We start from the raw sequence: 22188 nt of genomic DNA, 5'->3' as shown, positions 1-22188 counted from the left end.
TTGCATAGCACCTCAGCATGGGCACGATCATTGTTTTCATAGATTAGCTGCAGGTACTGTGTACAGTGAGAAAACAATGATGAAATCAAAAGTTTACACAGCTTGCTTATACTTCACCGGACCTCTTCAGACTTCATCATCCTGTTAATGAAGGTGCTCGTAAGCTGACAAAGCTTGATTACTTCCTTTGCGGGGTACATCAAGCCTGCATTATCCTTGGTTTTCATCAACCTGTAACTGGTCCTGTTGACTCATATTTCCTGCAACCAGCTTTTGCACGACTGACATGTCGCCTCAAAATCATTACCAAATATCGCATAAATTACGCAACAACCTGGTAGTGATAAACAAAACTTGGGGTTCTTAAAGCTCCTTGCAGAGCCTCGTTAGAGTACCCGCTTTTTGCTACCTGCTTATTCACCGTATCCCGTAATTGCTGCCTCTGTCGCATGACATTAAAATACAGCCTTAAGCCACCGCATTATATGAAATAGCACCCTACACATAGCTATATAAAGACCCTCTTTACTGAAGCCGTAGGAACGCGCCCTATAGGAGTATAGTGTGCCTGACTTGGGATCTAAGGGTCCCACTTTCAATAATTCCCATTTCACCCTTACATCTTATTGACTCTCTCTGATTTGGCAGCTCCTGCCACATTGAACATGTCATGTGTTCTCATTGCGCCAAAGCTGTCTGGCCATATTACCAACTAAAGTGCCTCTTACTAAAGATGGTTTTTTTCTACTTTCCGACAGAGCGGGTGCCGGATTTTCTGTGGAACGTGGCTTTTCATTTTATCGCATCGGCTCAAACAGCCTCAAGAGTATAAACAAATGTTGTATGCACAGGCTTCTTTACTGGCAGGTCCACTCAGACTAGCGCGGCAAAATTTAGAACAAATTGCATGCTTATATAAAAAAAAAAACCTTCGTAGGTTTCTCTGATATGTCCTCGCAACATAACCTGCGAGAAAAGTTTCTGGTGCTACCTCATCGTGTTCATTTGCTTCATAACACATTGTTAAAAATCCTAGTTCACTGGCCAGCTCCTTGGTAACTAAATAGGGTAAACAACGTGACGGGAACACAGGAAAAGAGGCCGACACAACTAGCGCGGTTGTGCCGTCCTCTTCTCCTGTGTTCCCGTCACGTTGTTTGCACTGTTAACCTATAATTAATCACCAACAAGTCCACTCTGCTGTCCATTGTAGCTAATTCAATGGCAGCTGATAGGGCATTATGCTTCAGCATCTGGACTTTTTAACCTCAGCGCCGCTTTCATTTCCAGGAAGCGAGTGCATTTCCACTCCTCGCTACTGCCTTTGTCTGAAGCGAGCTCAGCAGATAAAATTTGAGGGTCTCTTAGATGTCTCTTAAGCGGAGGATGGCGAAAGCCTACCCTTGTCCTGTCCTTTGCCTCTCATCGTTTGCCACAGTTTGTCATTTCAAGTCGTCGTTTGGTATATTGGTCGTTTCCCAGTCATGATGAGTCTGCCTGCGTAGTCTGTAGCCCTTACCACTCATAACTAAGCAGGTTACTCATTTAGAATCAGTAGTGGTCATTACATGTCATCCTTTCACATATTGGTCATTTCGTAGTCATTAGCAGTAATGATGAGTCAGGCCTAGATATTATAGTCATTACCACACATCGCTAAGCACTTGTACTCATTTCTAATCAATTGCGGTCATTACATGTCATAGTTTGATGTACTGGCCATTACAAATCATTTTAGTCATTAGCATTAGTCATTACCTCTATCAATGTCTATTTATAACTTTTATTGATTACCTATCACCATCAATCATTTTCATTCTTAATCTCCGTCCTTGCACGTCCGCTTTTGCGACTGACACACCAGTGCACAGATGCGACACACAGATTACAGCCACAGCTTCTGCGCTCAGATTTTCGCCCCGTGAGCCTAGAACGGCTTTCGCCTTAAAAAACAAACGCATCCCGTTTCAACGTTAACGAGCTTGCACACGCGTACACAAAAAAGTTTGAGTTTGCCACGCCGACACGAGGCGAACGCGTCCAGAAAGGAAGCAAACTGCGCGCTCAGAGCCGGCGACCCCGGCAGCGACGTGTCCCCGAACAGTGGCGCCCTCAGCAGAAATAGCGGCGCAACTGTAAACTCCCCAAGGACGCGCTTGCCCATTGACGGCGGCGCGACGCAGCAGGCCGCACCCAGTGCGCTTCCATCGAGCGGCAGTGTCAGTACATAGCTCAGAAAGAGCAGTTTCCCCTCAGAACCCGGTTTCCTCTTTCCTTCCACCACTATCCCCTTTAAGTTTTAAAATTTGAATGAAAAGGTTCTGAACATATGTGCGGCGCTCACACTAACATGCGTTTTTTCAGTAAATCAAGTGTTTGGTTTGGTTTGTGGGGTTTAAGGTTTAATGTCCCAAAGCGACTCGGGCTATGAGGGACGCCGTAGTGGAGGGCTCCGGTTGGTTGGTTGTACAACTTTTAATTCCATCGGAAACGGGGAACAGTTGTGTGGTGCGGTGTTCAAGGAAGCAGGGAATGAAAGGCGCCGCACGGATGCCTGAATCGGACGCACGTAGGGGTCAGCTTCTTAGATGCATGGTTGCTTGGTTGTTTGCGCAACTTTTATTTCCATCACAAATGGGCGTCCTCTTCCCCGCCCCCGGCACGCGTGCCGCGGAAGACGGGCAGTCGTGCGCCCGCAGATTAGAGGCTGGCAGGTAGCCCTTGGCTTGTTGCGGCCTCTTCCGCCAGATGGACGGTACGGTGCTGGATCGCAGGGTCTGCGCTTCGCAGCAGGGTATCCCAGGCTTCTCTACTTGTAATATTTTGTCCTATCCCTGGAGATTGTGGGCACTCCTAAATTATGTGGTCGAGGGTCCCTCTCGCCCCACAGTGTTTGCAGAGATTATTGTCTCTAAGGTCTGGCAGTGCGTGAAACGCCCAGACCGGGTTCATGAACGTATTAGTTTGCAGCCGCGTCCACGTGACAGCTTCTCTATTATTTAGTCTAACATCTGGCGGAGGTACCAGTCTACGTCCCAATAATTTCGACCACCTGGGATTCTTTAACGTGCACTGACATCTTAGTTGGGATATTCCTGCATGGCCACAGACATACTTCAGCTTTATCAGCTGCACCGTGCAAAGTGCGCTTATACCACTCAGTTACAATAAAGAATCTAATATATATAAACTCACTTTATATATATTTTAGGGACAGTGCACAAACAAGAAAATTAGAATGCCACAATTAACATTATCGCACTTTTAGAGCGCACCTCGCTGGGATGCATTCTTGATGAAAACTGTTTAGGCAACTTCTGAATTCCCCACCGGGCTGCTTACTTGGTGCCTCTTAGGCAATACTTGCAGCTTCTGAATCATAACGGAAACAGCGCCCAACTCTCTACTTCTCAGCTTCTGAATGCCCTACTGGGCTGCTTTTTGATGAAAACTATGTAGGCAACACTGCGAAAAAGCATTTGACTCAGTTGAAACCTCAGCAGTCATGCAGGCATTGCGAAATAATGGTGTAGGTGACCCATATGAGAAAGTATATACTGGAAGACATATATAGTGGCTGTGTAGCAACCATATATGGTATGTTAAACCACACAAACCAACCAACCATATATGGTTCTGCATAAAGAAACTATTAAAATTCCCACATGGAAAGGTAGACGCGATCGATCTTTTATGCACAGCTGCTGAAGTATTCATAGACTGAATTTGGGAGCAGTTAGGTATAGGGGTTGGTGGAGAATGCCTCAGTAATATGCAATATTTGCTGATGAGATTGCCTTGCTCAGTAAATCAAGGGATGAACTGCAAAGAATATGATTGATGACCCAGACAGGAAAAACAGAAAGGTAGGCCTAAACATTAATATGTAAAAGGCTGAGTAATGTTCAACGGGAAGGAACAGCATTTTACAATAGGTAGCATGGCACTGGAAGTGGTTATTTAGGGCAGGTAGTAAATGCAGATCTGGATCATGAAAGGGAAATAACCAGGAGAATAAGATGATGGAGCTCATTTGGTAAGTATACTCACAGATTATGGCTATCAGGTTACCAGTATTGCTCAAGGAAAGTTACATATATAACATTTGTATCTTATCTGTACTAACCTATGGGGCTGAAACGTGGATCGAGGCTAATATGAAAGGTGTTCTACTTAAGTTGAGGACAACGCAGAGAATTATAGGGACCTGAAAATGGTAGGCGTATGTTAAATGAGGAAGCGTGTAGAGTGGGTGAGAGAAATAACATTCTAGTGTAAATCAAGAATAAGAAATGGGCATGGGCAGGGCATGTAGTACAAAGAAAGGAAAACCGATGGCCACTAAGGGTAACAAATCGGATTCCAATAGGAAGGAAAGCGTAGAAAGTTAGGTGGACGCATGAGGTTAATAAGTTTGCAGGGGTCAAGTGGATTCAGGTAGCACAGGACAGAGTTACCATAATTGGAAAAGTATATGGGAGAGGCATTCACTCTGTAGTGGGTATAGTCTGGCTGGTGATGATGTTGATGTAGGAACTTTTGAAGAGCGCATGACTGGGCTGCTTTTTTGATGAAAAACATGTAGGCAATAGAACAAATAAAGAACCTACACACCACTGAGCTGCTTTTTTGGTGAAAACCATATAGGCAATACAACTTCTTAAGAACGCCCCACTTGACTGCTCCTAAAATAAAATATAATTGTTTTAGAGGAAAGAAAAGGCACAGTTATGTCATGCACACCCTGAAGGCCCGGTTAGACTTCGTGAAATAATGCATTCATACTAAAAAATCATTTGTCTTAAGATCTAGGAGAATGTTGAAAACCTACCCTTCCTCTCCTATCATTTGCCTCTTATCGGTGTTCATTGCAGTGCTACATATTGGTTTAAAGGAAAGGAAAGGTGCAATATTTGTCACACTTTCTCCGGCAAGTGCGAGTTTAGATAGTACACAAGGGCTCCTGTTGCATGGCATTACTTGGCGCGCGTTCAAATGTGGGATTGCCGAAGGCAGGTATGCTGGAGAACACATTTCGCAGAATCTCGAGCACAAAACCTCTATCAAAGGCGTTGACAGATCTCGCCCACTGTATTTTGTTCCATAAGCCTAGAAAGGCTTTCGCTTTAAAAAGCTTTACTGCACTCTTCTGTAGCTTGGTCAGCGTGTGTTTCATATGGCCTTAACATGCCTATATAGTGGCGCACGGTCTTCGTGCCACTAGCTTCTTGTTCATCTACTGCTTTGCTTCTCCTTTACTTCCCATACCTGCTGCTTCATTCACACTGCTGGCAAACTTTGTTGGTACTAGTACATATATCCACAAACATACAAAATTGCGACAGAATGCCACACAGCCTTCCAGTCCCCTGCCTACCCTTTCCCTCCACCGCTGCCCATTTGGCTTTGCTTTTGGAACCTTCCCTTTCAAAATGCCCTCAATACCTTTATGTCATCTAGACCCGGCTGAGGTATTTTTGAGGTTCAGAGACATCCATCGAGGAGTCAGGCACTTTCGCCTTGTCTAATTAGGGTTAGCCGTGTTGAACCTTTCCTTAAATTCCTTTTTTGATGAAAACCATGCAGGCAATATACCTTCTGAACTTCTTAAGGATGCCCCACTGAACTGCTTCTTTGGTGATCATGTAGGCAATACAACTCCTGAAGAATGCCCCACTGGGCCGCTTTAATGAAAATCATGTAGGCAATAAACCTTCTAAAGAGTATCCCACTGAGCTGCTTTCCTCATGAAAAGCATGTAGGCAATTATTGTTCTCCTTTAGACAAAGGTGAATATTGCATTTACACAAAAATGCATGGCCATAGCTGAAATGTCCAGCTAACAAGCCCTATGTAGTCTTCACCTGTGCAATTATTTGCTGGCCAAACACACATGCTCAGTCAAATATTCAGTGGTAGTGCTGGGAGAAGTGTGAGAAGTTTTAGCCCAGTGATTTCTTTCCAGAGCATGGCGCCATGTGGCACCCAGTAAAGTGCATTTGCAACAAACCAAGAGGCCACAATGCGCTCCAATACAACATGATGCTGGTCTAGTTGCTGATTAAAAAAGATGACCACCGAAGATAGTTCCTTTGTAACATGTCGTCTTCTCTTTTGTGCTTGCGGGACTCAGCATGCAAATGAAGCACAAGAACAAGAAAGACGACAGGACGAAACACTGTATTAACAACTTTTATTTCGAAAACAAGGTGAACCAGTATTAAAGAGCTGCCCTATCCGGCCATGGGACTACGGAAATCATAAAAGGGAATTTTCAAGAACCAAATTAAACATAACATAAACCTCGGGTATGGTGAAGCGAGGGCGAGAGCACAAGTGTCTAAAGAAAGTAAACAGAGATTCAGAACAAGGCACAAACCTGTGTTTACTTTCCTTAGACATGCGCATTCTTAACCTCACCCCGAGGTTTATGCGATATTTAGTTTGACTCTTGAAGATTCCCATTTATGATTTCCGTTTTCGCTTAGCCTTATAAGTGACTTCGTCTCATTTTCGAAATAGAAGTTTAGTTAGCACTTTTTTTTTCCTGCAGTCCTTCTCGTTCTTGTGCTTCATCTTTGTGCCCTCAGTCCCACAAGCATGGAATCAAACCAACTAGCCAAAAAAAAAAGTATTGCTCAAACATATTTCTATGTTTGTCCTTTCCGCTTTGCATTCTTTACAAACAGTGCATTCTCCAAAGGCAAAGCAGGGAACTTTCAGAAGTGAAATATTATTTTTGCTGACAATTTTATCATAGTCTGAAGTGAAAAAGGATGAGTCACTGAACAGAATCAATCAAATCTCTTAGTGATGCCAGTCATTTGCATTTTAAACTGCCTACTGCTACCACAGCAAAATTTTTCAAGCTAGTTGGTTCATTTTTAAACATAAAGTGAGACACAGCTGATGAGACAAGACTCACGTGAACACGGACTATCATCTCTGACGGTCTATGCTGGTGTTTTTCATCCATGTCTCTTTTGTGCAGCCCTCACTTTGTAGTGCCACCAAAGCATATATTACCAGAGGCCCCAGGTAAATGATGTAGTGGCATTTGTTCAGCCCTCCCCAAATGGGCATTCTGCAAGTATCCTCCTACAGTGCCAATTCAAATGAAGACCAAAAGAGGACAGGACAGCAGTGGGTGGCGTTTGAAAACACTCGATATATTTGTCCACAAGAGAGTGTACACGCAAGACAACAGAGCATAATAAAAGCAGGCACCACAAATCCTCAGAAGCACACACAAAAGCACCAACTGCATTCCCGACTGTGGAGAGATTCTCTGAAAGACTAGTATTGTAACATAGTGGTAGCACTGCCCTATAGGAACTATTACACAAGTGGACAGAGTTGCTAGGTTGCTGCTTCAGAGACTTGGGCAGCAGTCCCACACAGTATGACACACGAAGGAGGGGCCAATGACAGGTAACCGGGGGTAATAGTGAAGCTGGCATGCGCCAGATGTAATTCGCTGGGTTCCATAAGTACAGAGCTGAGGACTGTACTTCTCGGGATAAACAGTATGCTTAGGGTGTGCTACGGCACCCTACAGGGCCTAGTCAGTGCCTCTGTACGCTCCAAATTTAAAATCTCCCAACAACATGTACTTAGAATACACGACCTCTCACCATGTACACATCACATATTGTACAAGGGGAAGGTGTTGTTACAGTGAAAATACCAAGCTTATGTCACGCCTGCGATCACTGGGACATCTGGGGGAATACTGCAAATGCAGCAGGAATAAACGTGTCACATCGTGCCAAAAATGTTCCATCCGTGTACAAATGGGAACTTGGCAGAGGTAACAGACTCGAAAAATACCTTTGCTAAATGCTTGTAGAAAAAATTGATTCCTTCATATCCCTGCGAGATGGCCGTGCTCCACCTTAGCTTTCGAGCAGTGCTCCAAACAGTGCACGCCTGCTGTCCATCAAGGCTCAGGTCTGCTGAATCAGAATGTAACAACCAATACCTGTGGCACTTATCAAACTTTTGAACTTGACAAATACGCGAATAATACAGCAACGCCTACAGGCATATATCATGGCTGCATGCATTGAACTGGAGTACTGTCACAAGGTGATGTCACGGGAATCAGCGGAGCAGGTTAGGTTAGAAAATCGGGTGCTAGTGTACCATCTATACTGGTAACAATGTAAAGGAAGCTACTTTCAGAGTGTGGTCACCTCATCAGTGTTTAAATAGATGACATCAAAGACGTGCACACATACACGCCTAAATGAATAAATGTTTGGAAGCTAAAGTCTGTGATGTCTTATTTTGTTCTTCAGCACTCATTTGCACCACTGAGGACAAAGAGCAGTTTTTCAGCATTACACCGACAAGCATAACAAGGAGCACAGAACTAAGCTAAAGTTGAGCACAGGCCACATCGCTAGCAGTCACCTCAAGTGTGTCGAGTTCAACTAGAGTCACCTACTCCACTGCCTCTGCTACAACTATCCTGGTCCACAGTTCAGGTCTTCCACGACAAATGACCACAAGATGGGACCTGAGCCCCTGACTGAAAAGTAGACTGCCTGGGCCAGATCCTCAGAGATGTTTTCAGCACATGCCCTGGCAAGCTCTTGCATCACATCACAGGGGAGACTGTTCATTGTCAATTGTTGAAAGTCGCCTGGAAGCCACAATACTTGGCAGTCCCAGACATGATGCAACACTTGTGCAGTTTGGCCGTTGTGCAATGCAAACCAGAGAAAAGCAATTGTGGAAACTGCGTAGAAGGTTCTAGCAATGTGCTTGTCCTGGTAGCTGTTTTAATCATGGAATTGTTCGCTGCAGCAATGGACAAACTGGGCATTTTGCTCTGCCCACCTTTGTAAACTGATGCAGCAACATGTGATCATACATACCACACAGTGTTAAAAATGTGTAAGCTTAGTAGAGAGGCAGATTTTTTTTTTTCTGCAAGCAGAAAATAAAAGTACAGAAAAAAACTGCAATTGGAATCAAGTATTTGCGATACAAAACAAGGCAAATGAAATGCCAGCCACAAAATAACACAATCCAGAAGAGAACGATAAAGTATACCAAACCATCCCAGTATATTAAAATCAAAGGTTCAGGATGCACAACAATCATATGCTTCGCTTCCTAATCAGTTACAGCTTCACAATTTGGTCTCCCTATTTAATGTGGATTGTATTTCATTTTACACCCATAGAGCGATTCAAAAGAACAAACTCCAAGTACACTTCTTCTACAATGCATGTCCATATTATTCATGCACAGAAGCTAAGTAGTTAGGATACAGTGCAGCAAAAACAAATTGACCTACAAATAGTTGACTTATCAGGTCCTTTCATATAAGTAGTATAGTGATTCCTCAAAGTGATCAACCTCTAGCTCGGCTTCCATTGCTTAGCTTTCCTAAGCAACTTAGGCAAATGAAGGTCTCACAAGTGCCAGGCCAAACAGCCTGATCTGCAGAGTTGTAAATCTACGTGGCCATCAAGAAAATTAAAAACCTGTGTGGTAAAGCAGACTTTAATATGTCCCCTTTTGTCAGCAGTGCTCAAGCCTTTCAAACCCTCAGTCTTCAGAACAGAAAACATAAAAAAAGTTGGCACTAATCTTCGAATAAAATGTGCTGGGCATGTAGTTTCTGACTTCCATAAGTACAGTGCATTTGACAACGTAGAGAAGACGATTCATAACAGAGTGCTGTCACTGACAACTAAACTTTATTAAATACGAAATTTAATAACAATTTTTTAATTAAATATTAATTTAATATGTCAGATTGCACAATCAAAAGGAGCTATTTCTAAGCTAGTTCGTTCATGATGCAAGGTAAACACAGCCAACAAAAAAGAAGACTGCAGGATAATTCATTTGCAGTTGTTAGTCAGCCTCGTCTACATGAATTCGACCGCACTGTGTAGCATTTTTTTTTTGTTGGCTGTGTTTACTTTGCACAATCAAGAAGCTTGATTACTTAATATTTTTTCTGAAGAGGGAGGGGGGGGGGGGGGGGACAGTGCCACTGAAGGTGTGCTTATACAGTTGCCCTAAAACCTTACACTCAAGTATGCCTCTAGTGTCTCTCTTGTTAGAGCATCATGATTTTTTTTTTCTATAATGCTGCATTCTGTGCACTTAGATTCACGAGGCTCGCTGTCATTACCTTCTGCTTGACAGTCCCTACAATCTTTGGCTGCATGACCTGAACTGGCCTCCATCGTGTCTTCTTCTGTGTACTGTCAATTGAGCCATAGTTATGGAGTACAAAGCTTTCTTTCCAAGCAGTTGTGTGAGCTTGCGTAAGACAAAAGAAATGTGATAACTGTCCCGAGATTGGACATTCAGTGCTCTATACAATGAGCGGAACACTTTTATGCCTGCCCCATACAAGTTTAGAAGGTCGGCTTCATTGTGATTTAAGGGACAGCATAGCTAGGGTAAAAAAACATTCAATAGTAGCAAAACTAAAAAACGCTCCCCGACCACCACATTATGCAAGAACAATTTTTCGACATGGCCATTTCTGGTTGGAGTGTCGCTGCTACATATTAACGCTTGTCCAAACCACAACCGCGCAAGCTAGAAAGGAAGCAATTACTCATTAGTCCAAGTACAGCCACAGAAAGAAAATATATTTCACAGAAACTTCAGAGAAGAAAATTTCATCTCGGACTACCCGCCTGTATGGAGCTTGCACAAAGGTCCACTGAGAGCGAACTGAACAACAATTCCAAGTGGGAATGGTGTTTAGGAGAATCCCCGAATGTGAAGTAGTATTTGTAATAAGGCAGTTATCACTCCACGAGTAAGCGGGACTGTAGGAAGCAAATGGCAGAAAAATAAACCCATGCAGGGCACATACCAACTGTGTCATCTTACACAGGTGGCCAGGATTAAGAGATGTACAAGTTTACACACTTCCTGCACCATACTCACACAAAAGAACAACAACTAGGCCTGCCAATTGAAAAGGATGCTTGGGGCAATAATAACTGCACGAAAGCCTTGGCTGTTTGCCTCTCGCATATCCACCTCAAGCTTTTTGGCATGCAAGGTGCCCTATACTGAAGGACCTGCATTCAAAGTGCCACACAATATCTTCAAGAAAATTTGTCAAACCAGCAAATAGCGAGTGTGACAGTGATCATGTGTGGGGACAGTGGGAAACTAAAAACATGGACTCAACCCTGAAAAACAAATTTTGTTGAAGAAATGCGATTGTCATTTGATACATTGCTTCAGGATTGTTACACTGGTTGCTTGCGCTATATGCCAGGTGTTTGACGCAAGCCCGCCACTAATATTTAATAATAGGCTTTCTGACATGTTTCAACGATGTTTGAGCTATAGTATAATTAACAGTGTAAGTGGGTATAAGGAAAAACGTGAACACATGCTGCTAGGTAGCCAGTTGACTGAATTCTAGTAGTAAAGTTGTAAGTTATTGCAATCCACCTAGTTGCAATTGAAGACTTCTTGCAGCTGGTCACTAAGAGTAAGGGCATCAGCTTGCACAATTTTGAAAACACAACTGCCCTTTGTGTTGTGCGGCTATATTAAATGGTGTCATTTCTGGAGAATTTTGAAAATTATGTGCTTGTAGAGTATGCTTGGAGACATTGCACGAAACACATCATTCGATGCAATTCCTCAGCCGGAGCAGCACAGCACAACAGTGAAGCTGAAAGGGCACGCATTTTTCAAACCCAAACTGCTTGGGCTGCACAGTACAAAGGTCAAGTGTATTTTCGAAATTCTAAATGCCGATATGTGTGTTGTTAATGACTAGCTACAAATCTCCGATTGCAACTAGGTGTAATAATTTAAAAGTCAACTGCTAGAATTTATTAAACTGTCTACTCATTTAACATTATTCATCTATTTTCACATTTGCCAGAACTGATATTGCTATACTGCAAACACCATCTCATTAGATCAAAATGCCCATTGCTGAAAATTAATGGTGGGCTTTCCTGAAACATCATCTATATGCTTGGCTCTCTGTGCAACTGTGCACAATGCACAAGCCTGCTGACACAGACCAGTGTATACTGCGAGGGCTGGCCCATGCTTCTGCCATTTCTTGAGTCGATACAGAGCCAGCACTGCTTTTGAATATAAAAGAGACATGAATGCTGTAATAAAATACATGTAGCATACCTTGAGAGGTGTGCTTCAAATATCTAGATTAGAACACCAATATGTAGTCGCATGGTGTGGTACGCAGCGAGCATCAATGTTTAGCTTGCGCTATTGGGTTCTAAAAAACGTTTGTGTGGAACCAAAATCAGAACCTCCCGTTGCACAAGTAACATTGTGCCTGATCCCGAGGATGGCAATAAGGTATCTTCACTTCAATGACAAAATCATAACCCATGTTGATCAGTTGTCTGTTCCTTTAACATACTGGTTCCAAGTGCACAAAAAACTTGTCCACTGACCCTTCATATTCGTAATTCGTATTCGTAATATTCTTTGCCCAATTAAGTGAACCATTAATTTCTCAAACAGACAGGGTGTACTAAGTGAGCAAAACAAATTCAAGTATGGATGGCCATGTTCTGCAATACTTTTGTTCTGCAATGCATAGCTAGCTAAACAGTAATGCTTAACTAGCTAACCTGTTAAAAAGTACTGGGTAAAGGGAAAAGAAAGTGCACATGACAGGTTGTGGATCGCTACAAAAAAAAGCAGTTTGCTGAAATGTTTCCAATGATGTAATGTCTATATAGTGTTTTTTGATAACATATAAAACGTCAGATATATAAATATAAAATTAGAACAGCTAAGCTTAACCAATCACTAGGTTTTTAGGATGAAAAAGGAACAAAAAAAAAGCAGTACTATGAAGCTTGTTTTACATGCCCATGTGACTCTAGACTTTTTTACAAACTTGATTACGCACATCTGGAGCACACTGCCACCAGGCACCACAGCAGAAGAGGCTGAAGAAACCGCCATCGCCATGGCTATGACAGACACCAGTGCCAACTACATAATCAGCGACTCCAAAACCGCAATCTTAAATTACGCTAGAGGCAGAGTACACCTCTCTGCCAAATGTCTGCTTGCTACACCAACCCCCCACCTCCCCCGACGCGCTGAGCTCATCTGGGTACCTGCGCACTCAGGAAATCCCGGCAACGAGGCCGCCGACTCCTTAGCCCGAGGATCTAGAAACCGGGCACAGGCGGAACTCGGGGGGAGGATTTCTCGAAGGAGCGCATGCATGCTTTCGCTGAGCTCACCGCACACTTCCGCGCTGAACGGCAACAATACCCACCACCACACTCCTCCCTTACCACCAGGGAACAGCATCTTTGGCGACGACTGCAAAGGAGGACCCTACCCACTCCCTCTCTATTATCTCACTACCAATCAATCCCGCCAACCTGCCCCCTCTGTCAAGCCCCTAAAGCGACACTGACTCATATCCTACTAACCTGCCCGGCATCTCCTCCTCCCGGTGTACCGGTGCCACTCCTGACTTCGGAAGAATGTATCTTTTTCACCCAGGCCAGCACTAGAGTTGCCTTGTTTGCTTGCTATAGTAGCATGCATTTCTACTGGGCTAGTTTCTTGCTGACAAAAAAATCTGTCTTTCCATGTTTTAAGCTGCATTGTACGTCCCCTCCAATCCTTTTGCCAACCTGCCCTGATCTTTTTAGACTGCAGTACGGTTGCAAATAACCGAAGCACTGCTAACCAACTAACTAAGCTGTAGTATGCTGAACTACTGTCAGCCTGTTAAACTAACAAATGCTAAAATACACAGATGCATTTTCAAAGCACACTCAATCACTTAAAACAACTTTATATATGCAAACTTGATTGATCTCTGCAATGAGCAAAACAATGTTTTCAAATTGCTTCTTGCGGCTGGTCTGTTCATGCTCCTCAAAGTTAGTACAGAGATGGTGATTGAGAGTGGCTTTTGTTTAGTTGATGCATAAAGGCAGACCAAATGTGCCATCTCTGCCAAAAATAATCAGGCCACATGGTTTGCTTCTCCGTCATACGCTGAAAGCACCCCCCTTAAGCTCTGTGTCAGTTAATGAGCACTTCTCAAGAGTTTCCCATCTTAGGGAAGCAAGCCATGAAGCCAGGCCACTTTTGGGAAAAGCAGTACATATTCGCCAGTGCAAAAGATGATCCAAGTATTGTGCACTCCACATAATGTCCTGCTTGCAGAAACTGCTGCTCAAATGCTAGCCCATCATCGTTTGGGGTGGTAATGCATTTTGGTGCAGTACTCCCTTGCTGCCTCCGTGCCCCTTTACTGCAAATCTAGCACCACCTCCCAGAGCGGAAACTATGTATAGGGACACAACTGCCAATGTTCTGTTGCAGCCATTCTAGTCATTGTCACAACCAATTTCCTTAAGTCTTGCACTGCCACAGAGGATGTAGCATTTGCTGAAAGTAACGAGGCTACATGGCTTCCTTTGTCTCACTTCAGCAACCTGCACAACATTACTTCTTCAGAATGAACCAGAGAGGCAGTTTGCCTTGACCTCTTGGTTACCTTTGAAGCACTCAAATACCTGCACATTTGAATGCACTGTACACAATGACCACTAAATTAAATAAGCTCGGGTCTCGAGCACAGCATTATTTTAGTGTGGCAGATATTTTACCCCAACTAAACGTAATTATTTACAAGCAGCAGAAAAGGTGGCAAGTGTCGTCCACACAAGGGTGACATTTGGTGTACTACACACATTCCTTTGCATTCAAACGAAAGGTGTTTGATGCTTCTGTTTACATTCATTTGGCATGTGACATTCACATGTCACATGCCGAATGAATGTAAGTAGAAGCATCACAACAGATTTGAATCTGTTCACCTCGCCAAGAGCAAGCCATTTTTCGGGGCCTGAAGGAACAACTGGCACTTCCGCCCATTTCATAATTTGCTTCAGATTATGAGATATGGTGCATATGTATGAAATCACTGCCTTCTTTTTCCCTTTCTGAAAATTCGCACAAGCACATGCTTGTTTCTGCAGCAGATACATGAAGATTACCAAGCGTAGAAATTTGGGTTAGTTGTTTTCTAGCACCATTCTGGCGTTTGTGTGTGTATCTTATAACTTTGTCCGTGTTTTTGCATGCGCTGGAAGGATGTCTCTCAAATGTAGAAGAAGATTACCACAGACAGCCTGTGAGCGACAGCTGCTGGACATTACTCTCATCCCAGTTACAATTGCAGAGCTTACAATTCTCACAGCAGTGCTACCACTACACTTCAATTTAGCTACCCAACCATCCAGTTCAGCAAACTAGTCAAATCCTTTTGAAAATCCTGTCCACGTTAGATGCATAAGTCTTCGCCAGCAGTGCAATAGGCTATTGCTTGCAAGCTTGTGTCCTAGTATAGTCATCACGCATCTGTTGCAGAAACATTGTTGACAAAATTTGACCACTCAAGGGCAAGCAAACACCTGGGCACCCTAGAAAACAAGAAACAGGCAATGACTCCATGCATGCAAATCGTGTCTTATAATCTAAGTAAATTTTGAAATCAGTAGAAACATCATTTGTTTCTTCAGGCCACGAGCAGCTAGATAGGCTACATAAGGTAAACAGGCTTGAATGTCACATGCCTAATGAATGCAAGAAGAAGCATCAAATCCCTGCAAGCAAAGAAGCTTGTGTTTGCACTGAATGCCACTCTTGCATGGATGGATGACAGTATAAATGCCAAACTGATCGCTTCCTTAATGATCACCTTCTGGAGCGAAATTGCAAAGTTAAAAAAAAAAAGTAAGGATGTGAAAGATGGATCGCTTGTAAGACATTGCAATACATGTGAAAGACATTCCTCTTTGTGTTTCAGTCGTAAAGAGCAAGGGTAAGGAGCAAATGGGAAATTCTTAAAGCAGAACGGACACCTTGAAAAGGAAGCGCTGGCATGAGCACCCCGCCTGTCAATCTTAAAAAGAAAAACAACAGCCTCTGCCAATTAAATGCGCATGTTTTAAAACCATGGCAATGCAGCAAGTATAAATAGTTGTGTAGTTTTTCCAGTCAATGTGCTGGAAGTTTGCACCCTATACGTTCCCCATCCCTCGTCTTTTCACACATTGCAGCTCAGAAATGCGGTATAAGAAGCCCAAGTTTCGATGGCAATTTATCCTTCGCAATATTGTGTAGTGTTAGCGGCTAGTAACAAACTGAGTTAATCTACACAAGTGAGAAGTAAGGCAGCATTAGTGCAAACATAGCCTGAAGACAATGTTGATGAAAAATCTTGCTCATGCACACAAGTATGCGGATGCCCTCGTTTTGTGTTTCACTGTTTCATTAGCATACCCAGGTCATTTTACACTCTTCAATTCCCCATAATGCTAAACACAGATATGCTTTGCACCTGAATTTACCTGTTCAGAAGGTGTCAAGCAGGAACACCATTCAAACAAGCCTTCATTCAAGCTGAGAGGAAAACTTTGATGGAAACCAGCGTTACTTCCTCATGAAAAAAATACTGTGTTGGTAAGACGTTTAGGGCTCAAACATCCTGTCAGGGCGGCTGATGGGCAGTTTCTCATGGGTCCTGCCAATCCGTTCTTTGAAGCTATGCTTTATAGGCACGGAAACACAGATCCTCGGTGTGAGCTACACGGCTGATGCAGGAGGTGGAGGAGACTGCCAAATATGATGCTACTGCAGGTCCCACTTAAGGCTCATTCACACTTGTGACTCGCAGAGGTCGAAAAGCAGTCGAAAAGTTTGGTCGAAAAGCGACTCTTGCAAATGGTAATACTGCTCGCAAATGGTAACCACTCAACGCTGCAGCTGACGTGAGTGGAGGTTGGTTTTACATCCGGCTTCTCATTACTGGTGAAATTCAAGACATAGAAGTCTCATTCTTAGCGATACTATTTCGAGAAAGTGACCCATGGTTGCCCTTGAATGTGAGACCATCCGTTGAACTGTGCAGCTCCTTGATCACATGCGAGAGCCGTTTGCCCCCCCTTTGCAACTCAGATGAGTGAATGGGCCTTTGTTCTTCATAAAGTGCTGGAAGAGATGCTGTCTCTCTCCACTTGTGCAAACAAATGGGTGGTCCTTTGTATTCTAGCCCAGTCACTAAGTTTTGCAGCACCAACTGCAGAGCGCTCTGCTCTTCAAGCCTCTGTTAGGTGTCGTAAAATGCACTTGTGTGGCCGACATGAATAAATGAGTGATGAAGGCTCAGCTATGCTCTCATCAGGTCTCTCCCTCCTATTGCCCAGAAAGCACAAATGATGACTCAATACTGGCACTCTGTTGGCAATGTACATATAGGACCAGCACATTGCCAACACTAATATTGGGCCAACAGTTTGTGTCGCCTGGCTGGCTAATAACCAAACCCCTATATTTGCCCTCATTACTACTTTGCTGTCCTTTGCAGGGACAGCCCGTAGTCATAATATAAATTATTCCCACATTACCAGTGGAAAGCCCAAAAAACTTGCAATTTTGCTCCATGCGAGACATGCTTGGTGGTGCAGGAAAGGCCAGCATGGAACATCAGTGCTGCCTGTCAACAGCATGCATTCTGTGCCCATTTGGCAGAACAGCTTCAGAGGTGGCTGTAACCCGCTTAGGTTGCACATCACACAATACATCGTTCTCGAAATACTACAGAGCATTACTAGTGAATTTGAACATGGAATTTATTTGGCTGAGTGAGACCTTCTATCTTTGCCTGTGGAATACTTTCACGACACCAGACACACCTTCGTCTACAAAGGTGCAGTGAGGGTGGTATAGTGGGATTGAGAAAGATAACAGGGGCATGATTTTGGTGCTCCTCCTACTGTCTGGCTACAAAGCTGGGCATGACTTTCATTCAACTCATACGTGATACATTTGCCAGGCCATCCATTGCTGCCCAACAGGAAAATGTAGCCTTAAGCTGCTGTGCAAAGAAAGGGCAGGAACACTACACCTTTCCTGGCTTGCAGCTAACAAATGACTCACATTTGTGGACTGAATCGATTTTGCCTCCCCCACCACCCACCTCTGCGAACGAGATATTCACCCTTTTCCTCATGACATGCACACACAGCTTTGCAGCAGGGATCGAAAACAACTCCTTATATACAGCTGTCACTTTCTGCACTGAGACACAGAAGAACAATGGTGCAACCTATGTGCTCACAGCATATAAATGGACAATAGTGGGGCTTGCAATTTTGTGGTAAACTTTCAGCAGCATTTGGCAAAGGTGATCGTGCTGGGTCAAAACCTGTCAGGTTACAGCTGCTAAAGAAGTAAGCTAACACAAGCCCCACCCCCCTTTCAAATTGAAGTGTGCAGAAAAAAACACTAATTGAGGAACAAGGTTGAAATCTCTATATCCCTTCACAGGTGCCATATATCCACCAATGTGTGATAACAGTTGCCAACAACTTCATAAAGAACCATATACACTGCAAAACAGTGCACAGGACAGTTTCGCACTCCAAATGTCTGCTCCCATATACAACCACAACACAAAATTGCTTTTTTAAACAAAGCATGCTAAAGAGAGGGGTGCCCAGGTTACAGTGTGCAATTTTTATTACCTAGAAATAAATAGTGCATATGGTAACATTTTGTTTCTAACACAACTTCTACACCTCCTGCCGGACAGTAATTGTCCACTCTGGTCACAGAAAAAGGAAAGAAGTAATTGGCCATGTTTTCAACGATCGTGGTGTTTCTTCAGAGGAAGTCAGCTGTCCTTTATTGTAAGCATGCACACATCAGTACCTGAGTGTTGTCAACAAGTGCTGAAAAGAGAACTGACAAGATTGTCATTCCACCAAAGCTACTTTGCAACATGTTTTTAAGTACAGCACAGAGCCAAAAAAAAATAAAAAGGCTGCCCTGAGAAGACTGCTATCCCAACAACAGAATGTGGACTAGACTTGGCTGTCTACTTTGAGACACGGTTGGAACGACAGGTCAAGTTGGAATGGCTAAGCATAAAATAGAGTTAAGCTCCTCATACAAAGCACCATCCTTGGCTAAATCTTCCTCAGAAGAGAGCCACAGTGAGTGTTGTTAATCTAGCTGAAATGCAGTCACTGTGACTAAGAGTGATGACATCTGGTTGTCTGTAGCAAAAAAAAGCAATGGCACCATGATGTTTCTTAACATTTTGTCAAGTTCTTTTAGCAAATGTAAGCAAATTGCAACACATTACTACAGCGCTGCGTAAAAAAAATTATGCCTCGCTCAAAATGTATGAATGTCCGGAGGTTCACCAAACAGTGCCTTGTTAAACCTTTGCAGCAGAACCAACAAGCTGGCCAATTTTACAGAAGTGCTTGCACATAAGATAATGACCGTTGCACAAGAGTTGATAATGAACCCAGCGGTACAATCAAGCTGCTTCAACTCAGAATTACTTATCTCTAATTGGCCAATATGTACTGGCCTTGGTATCTAAAATACTGCTCCATTGCACGAGGCAAGGCAAAGAGCCAATTGAGATTTCCAAATTACTTTTTGGTTATACTGGATCACAGTAACACTGACTAGGTTGGATATAAATGCACCAGAAGGAAAACAAGACCAGCAGTGCACCCGTGTGGTTCCCCGTAGATAATTAGAAAGAAAAAGCGACCACCATATGCACCACGGTGAACAGTTGTAACAGCTGGATTCCAATACTGCACGTAGGAACTAACTACAGCCACGCAAAAGGTGCAGCTCTCTCCAGTATAGTAGCTCGGTGCATATGAGCAGAACACATATGCGGAACACATATGCAAGGGTAAAAAAACAATTAACAATGCAAGACGTAAACAGCATTGCAAAGCCTTCCTCCTCAGGCTCTCGCAGACTCAAAGCTTGCATCACGTAAATGCTGTTAAACAACATATGAACGGTGTTTGCAACCAGGGCATGCAGCTCAATTTGATGCTCCACATTCTCTGGACCAACAGGTGCACTTTCTGCGCTTACTAATTAAGCACTCGAAAATGAAACACTTCAATGACTAGAATATGTGTCGGCAAAAAAAAAAAAAAAAAATCAGACTCTTGCTTTATGTGCACATTTTCTGTTTAACAGCAACCCTTGCGACTCTTGGGGCCACTTTACACCAAAATGCACAACCAAATTCATAACACCAACACTGGCCACACTCGGCCTCTGTTTCATGAGAGGTAAATTATGGACTGTAAACATCAGAAAAAGTGAAGCACTGATATTCAAAAGCCACAGGCCAATGCTGTCTTTCAGATCCTGTTTCTGTCTAATAAAAAGGTGTCAACACATACTCAACAACAGTGCCAAAAATACAGCCGCATTCTCGAAAACAGTGCCAAAATTACAGCCCTTCCCTCATATACCACATGGGTGGAAACCTTAACAAGTTACGCTGGCTTATGCAACAATTCCCAGTTGGTGGTTCCAGTTGGAATGGTCACCACTGCAAGCTGCCATCACTCGAGGGGACGTAGGTGGACACCATGGGAAAGGTATGGCTGCCCCCGCTGCTGTTCTTTTTCCTATAACCACACATCCCCACCAAATGTAGTGGGGAGCCAAGGAGCTCTCTCTAGCTGTGTCCATGGCCCTAGAGCAGACTTATATAAGCAGTTAGAGCTGAGGGGAGGCCTTTCCGCTATTAGCATCCAGTGCAAGCATGATCCTCCAAAAATCAACTTGCAAAGAGGAAAAACAACCAAGGTCAACAATAAAGTCAAATGACAATTAAATGCTGCACTGTAGAGGCATCAGAGCCAGGACAAGTCCACCACTGGGAGTCCAAACAAATCCAGTGGTCATAATGGCATGCACCAGGAACGCAATGGCAAGAGCACCACACTGCGCTCTATTCCTGGATGACAACAGAAAAGTCTCATCACCGGCCCTCCCTCCATCCACAAACCAGCCTGCAGAATTACGGCATCAAGGAGATGGCGGGGGGTTCACCCGAAGGGAAACTATGCTGCCAATTCCCCAGGAAGCGGTTTTCCCCAGATGTAGTCGGCAGTACCGTGCCAGTGTTGTAACACTTGACAGAATTTCCTGCCTTTCCCAACTTTGGCTCCCGGCGTGTCCGACCCCAGAGGAAGACAAACATGCCCTTTTCGTGCAAACCAGGGGAGGAGACGGTTTTTTCCTCTTTTTGGCTCAATGTGAGCTGAAACAATGTGGCTCGGCCTGATGCCAAGCACCGACCCACAGCGCATGCCGTCATTAATCAGAAGTGGCTCATCAGCATGCGTTATGGTGAGAGGAGGAGCAGGTACGGTTTGGCAATGACCATGGTGGCAGCAGCAGCAGCAGGGAAGCGGCGCCCACTGTTTGGCAGCCATCACACAAAGCACTCCAGCTTGGCACACAGCTTGTACTCCAGCTCGGCCGTGTTGTACAACTCCAGGCCCTGCACAACATCAGAGCACACCGATTGTGGGACAAACGCCTCCCCCATGTACTTCCAATTACCATAGTTTTCGGTGCACCAGAAGCAGTTTTTTTTTACAAAAAGTTTGCTGGTGTCATACGCATTCATTTTTTTTTTTTTGTAGAACATTCCTTCGTGAACTTTATAGCAAAACGATGGAGGTAGCGACTTTTGCGATTAAAATCTTTATGATCATTTCAAAGGCCCTAAGCGTCAGTAATATGAAATGCCCACAAAAGAGTGCTGACTCCACCTCTCCGCCAGAACACAGCCAAGACAAGCCAGGAGAAGCCGGCTTCCTTTCCTAGCTGCCATTTGAAACATCGTTTGGTGCATCTGTTTCACACTTCCTGCGTGGAGTGTGCCGCCTGCACCCAAAGCAATCAAAGCAGTGATTATGAAAGCGAAGAGAGTGGCGGGGCTGCTCTGCTGCCAGAACTTGGCGAACATTTTGAAAGCCCATCTGAAGATGAAGCTTGAGTAAAAATGAAGTCTTGTGGCTGTGCCTGTGCAAAGGTATTCTTGGGGATGAGTGCTACCTCCTTTTTTATAATATTTCTAGTGAAAGTTTTATCACAGGCATGAAGCATCTTGCAATGGTTGCGAAAGCATGTATAGTTAAGTCCCACTGCTCTAGCTAAGTAAATTGAGGTCTTATGCATCGTTAAATAAGGTAACCCAATCCTGTGTTAGCTGCATTTATCTAATCCCCATAAACTGCCAAATCTCATCTCCTCACCTAACTTTCTGCCGCCCCCTGCTATGCTTGCCTTCCCTTGGAATCCAGTCTGTCACCCTTG

The 22188-nt window shown here is 43.8% G+C and overlaps 1 protein-coding gene across 1 annotated transcript in view; it reads right to left on the bottom strand.

Moving 5' to 3' along the window:
* Positions 1–7148: 7148 nt before the first annotated feature.
* Positions 7149–22188, bottom strand: part of norpA (no receptor potential A) — a 145818-nt gene continuing 130778 nt past the window's right edge. Inside the window, exon 31 of the mRNA XM_084581641.1 lies at positions 7149–21367. Within this exon, the coding sequence (XP_084437767.1) occupies positions 21299–21367 (69 nt within the window). The 3' untranslated portion in view covers positions 7149–21298. The remainder of the gene's footprint in view (positions 21368–22188) is intronic.

Source organism: Amblyomma maculatum, chromosome 10 (assembly GCF_055883805.1).
Source record: "Amblyomma maculatum isolate TAMU_Amacu chromosome 10, ASM5588380v1, whole genome shotgun sequence".
Classification (NCBI taxonomy): domain Eukaryota; kingdom Metazoa; phylum Arthropoda; class Arachnida; order Ixodida; family Ixodidae; genus Amblyomma; species Amblyomma maculatum.
This window is presented reverse-complemented; position numbering and strand designations above follow the sequence as displayed.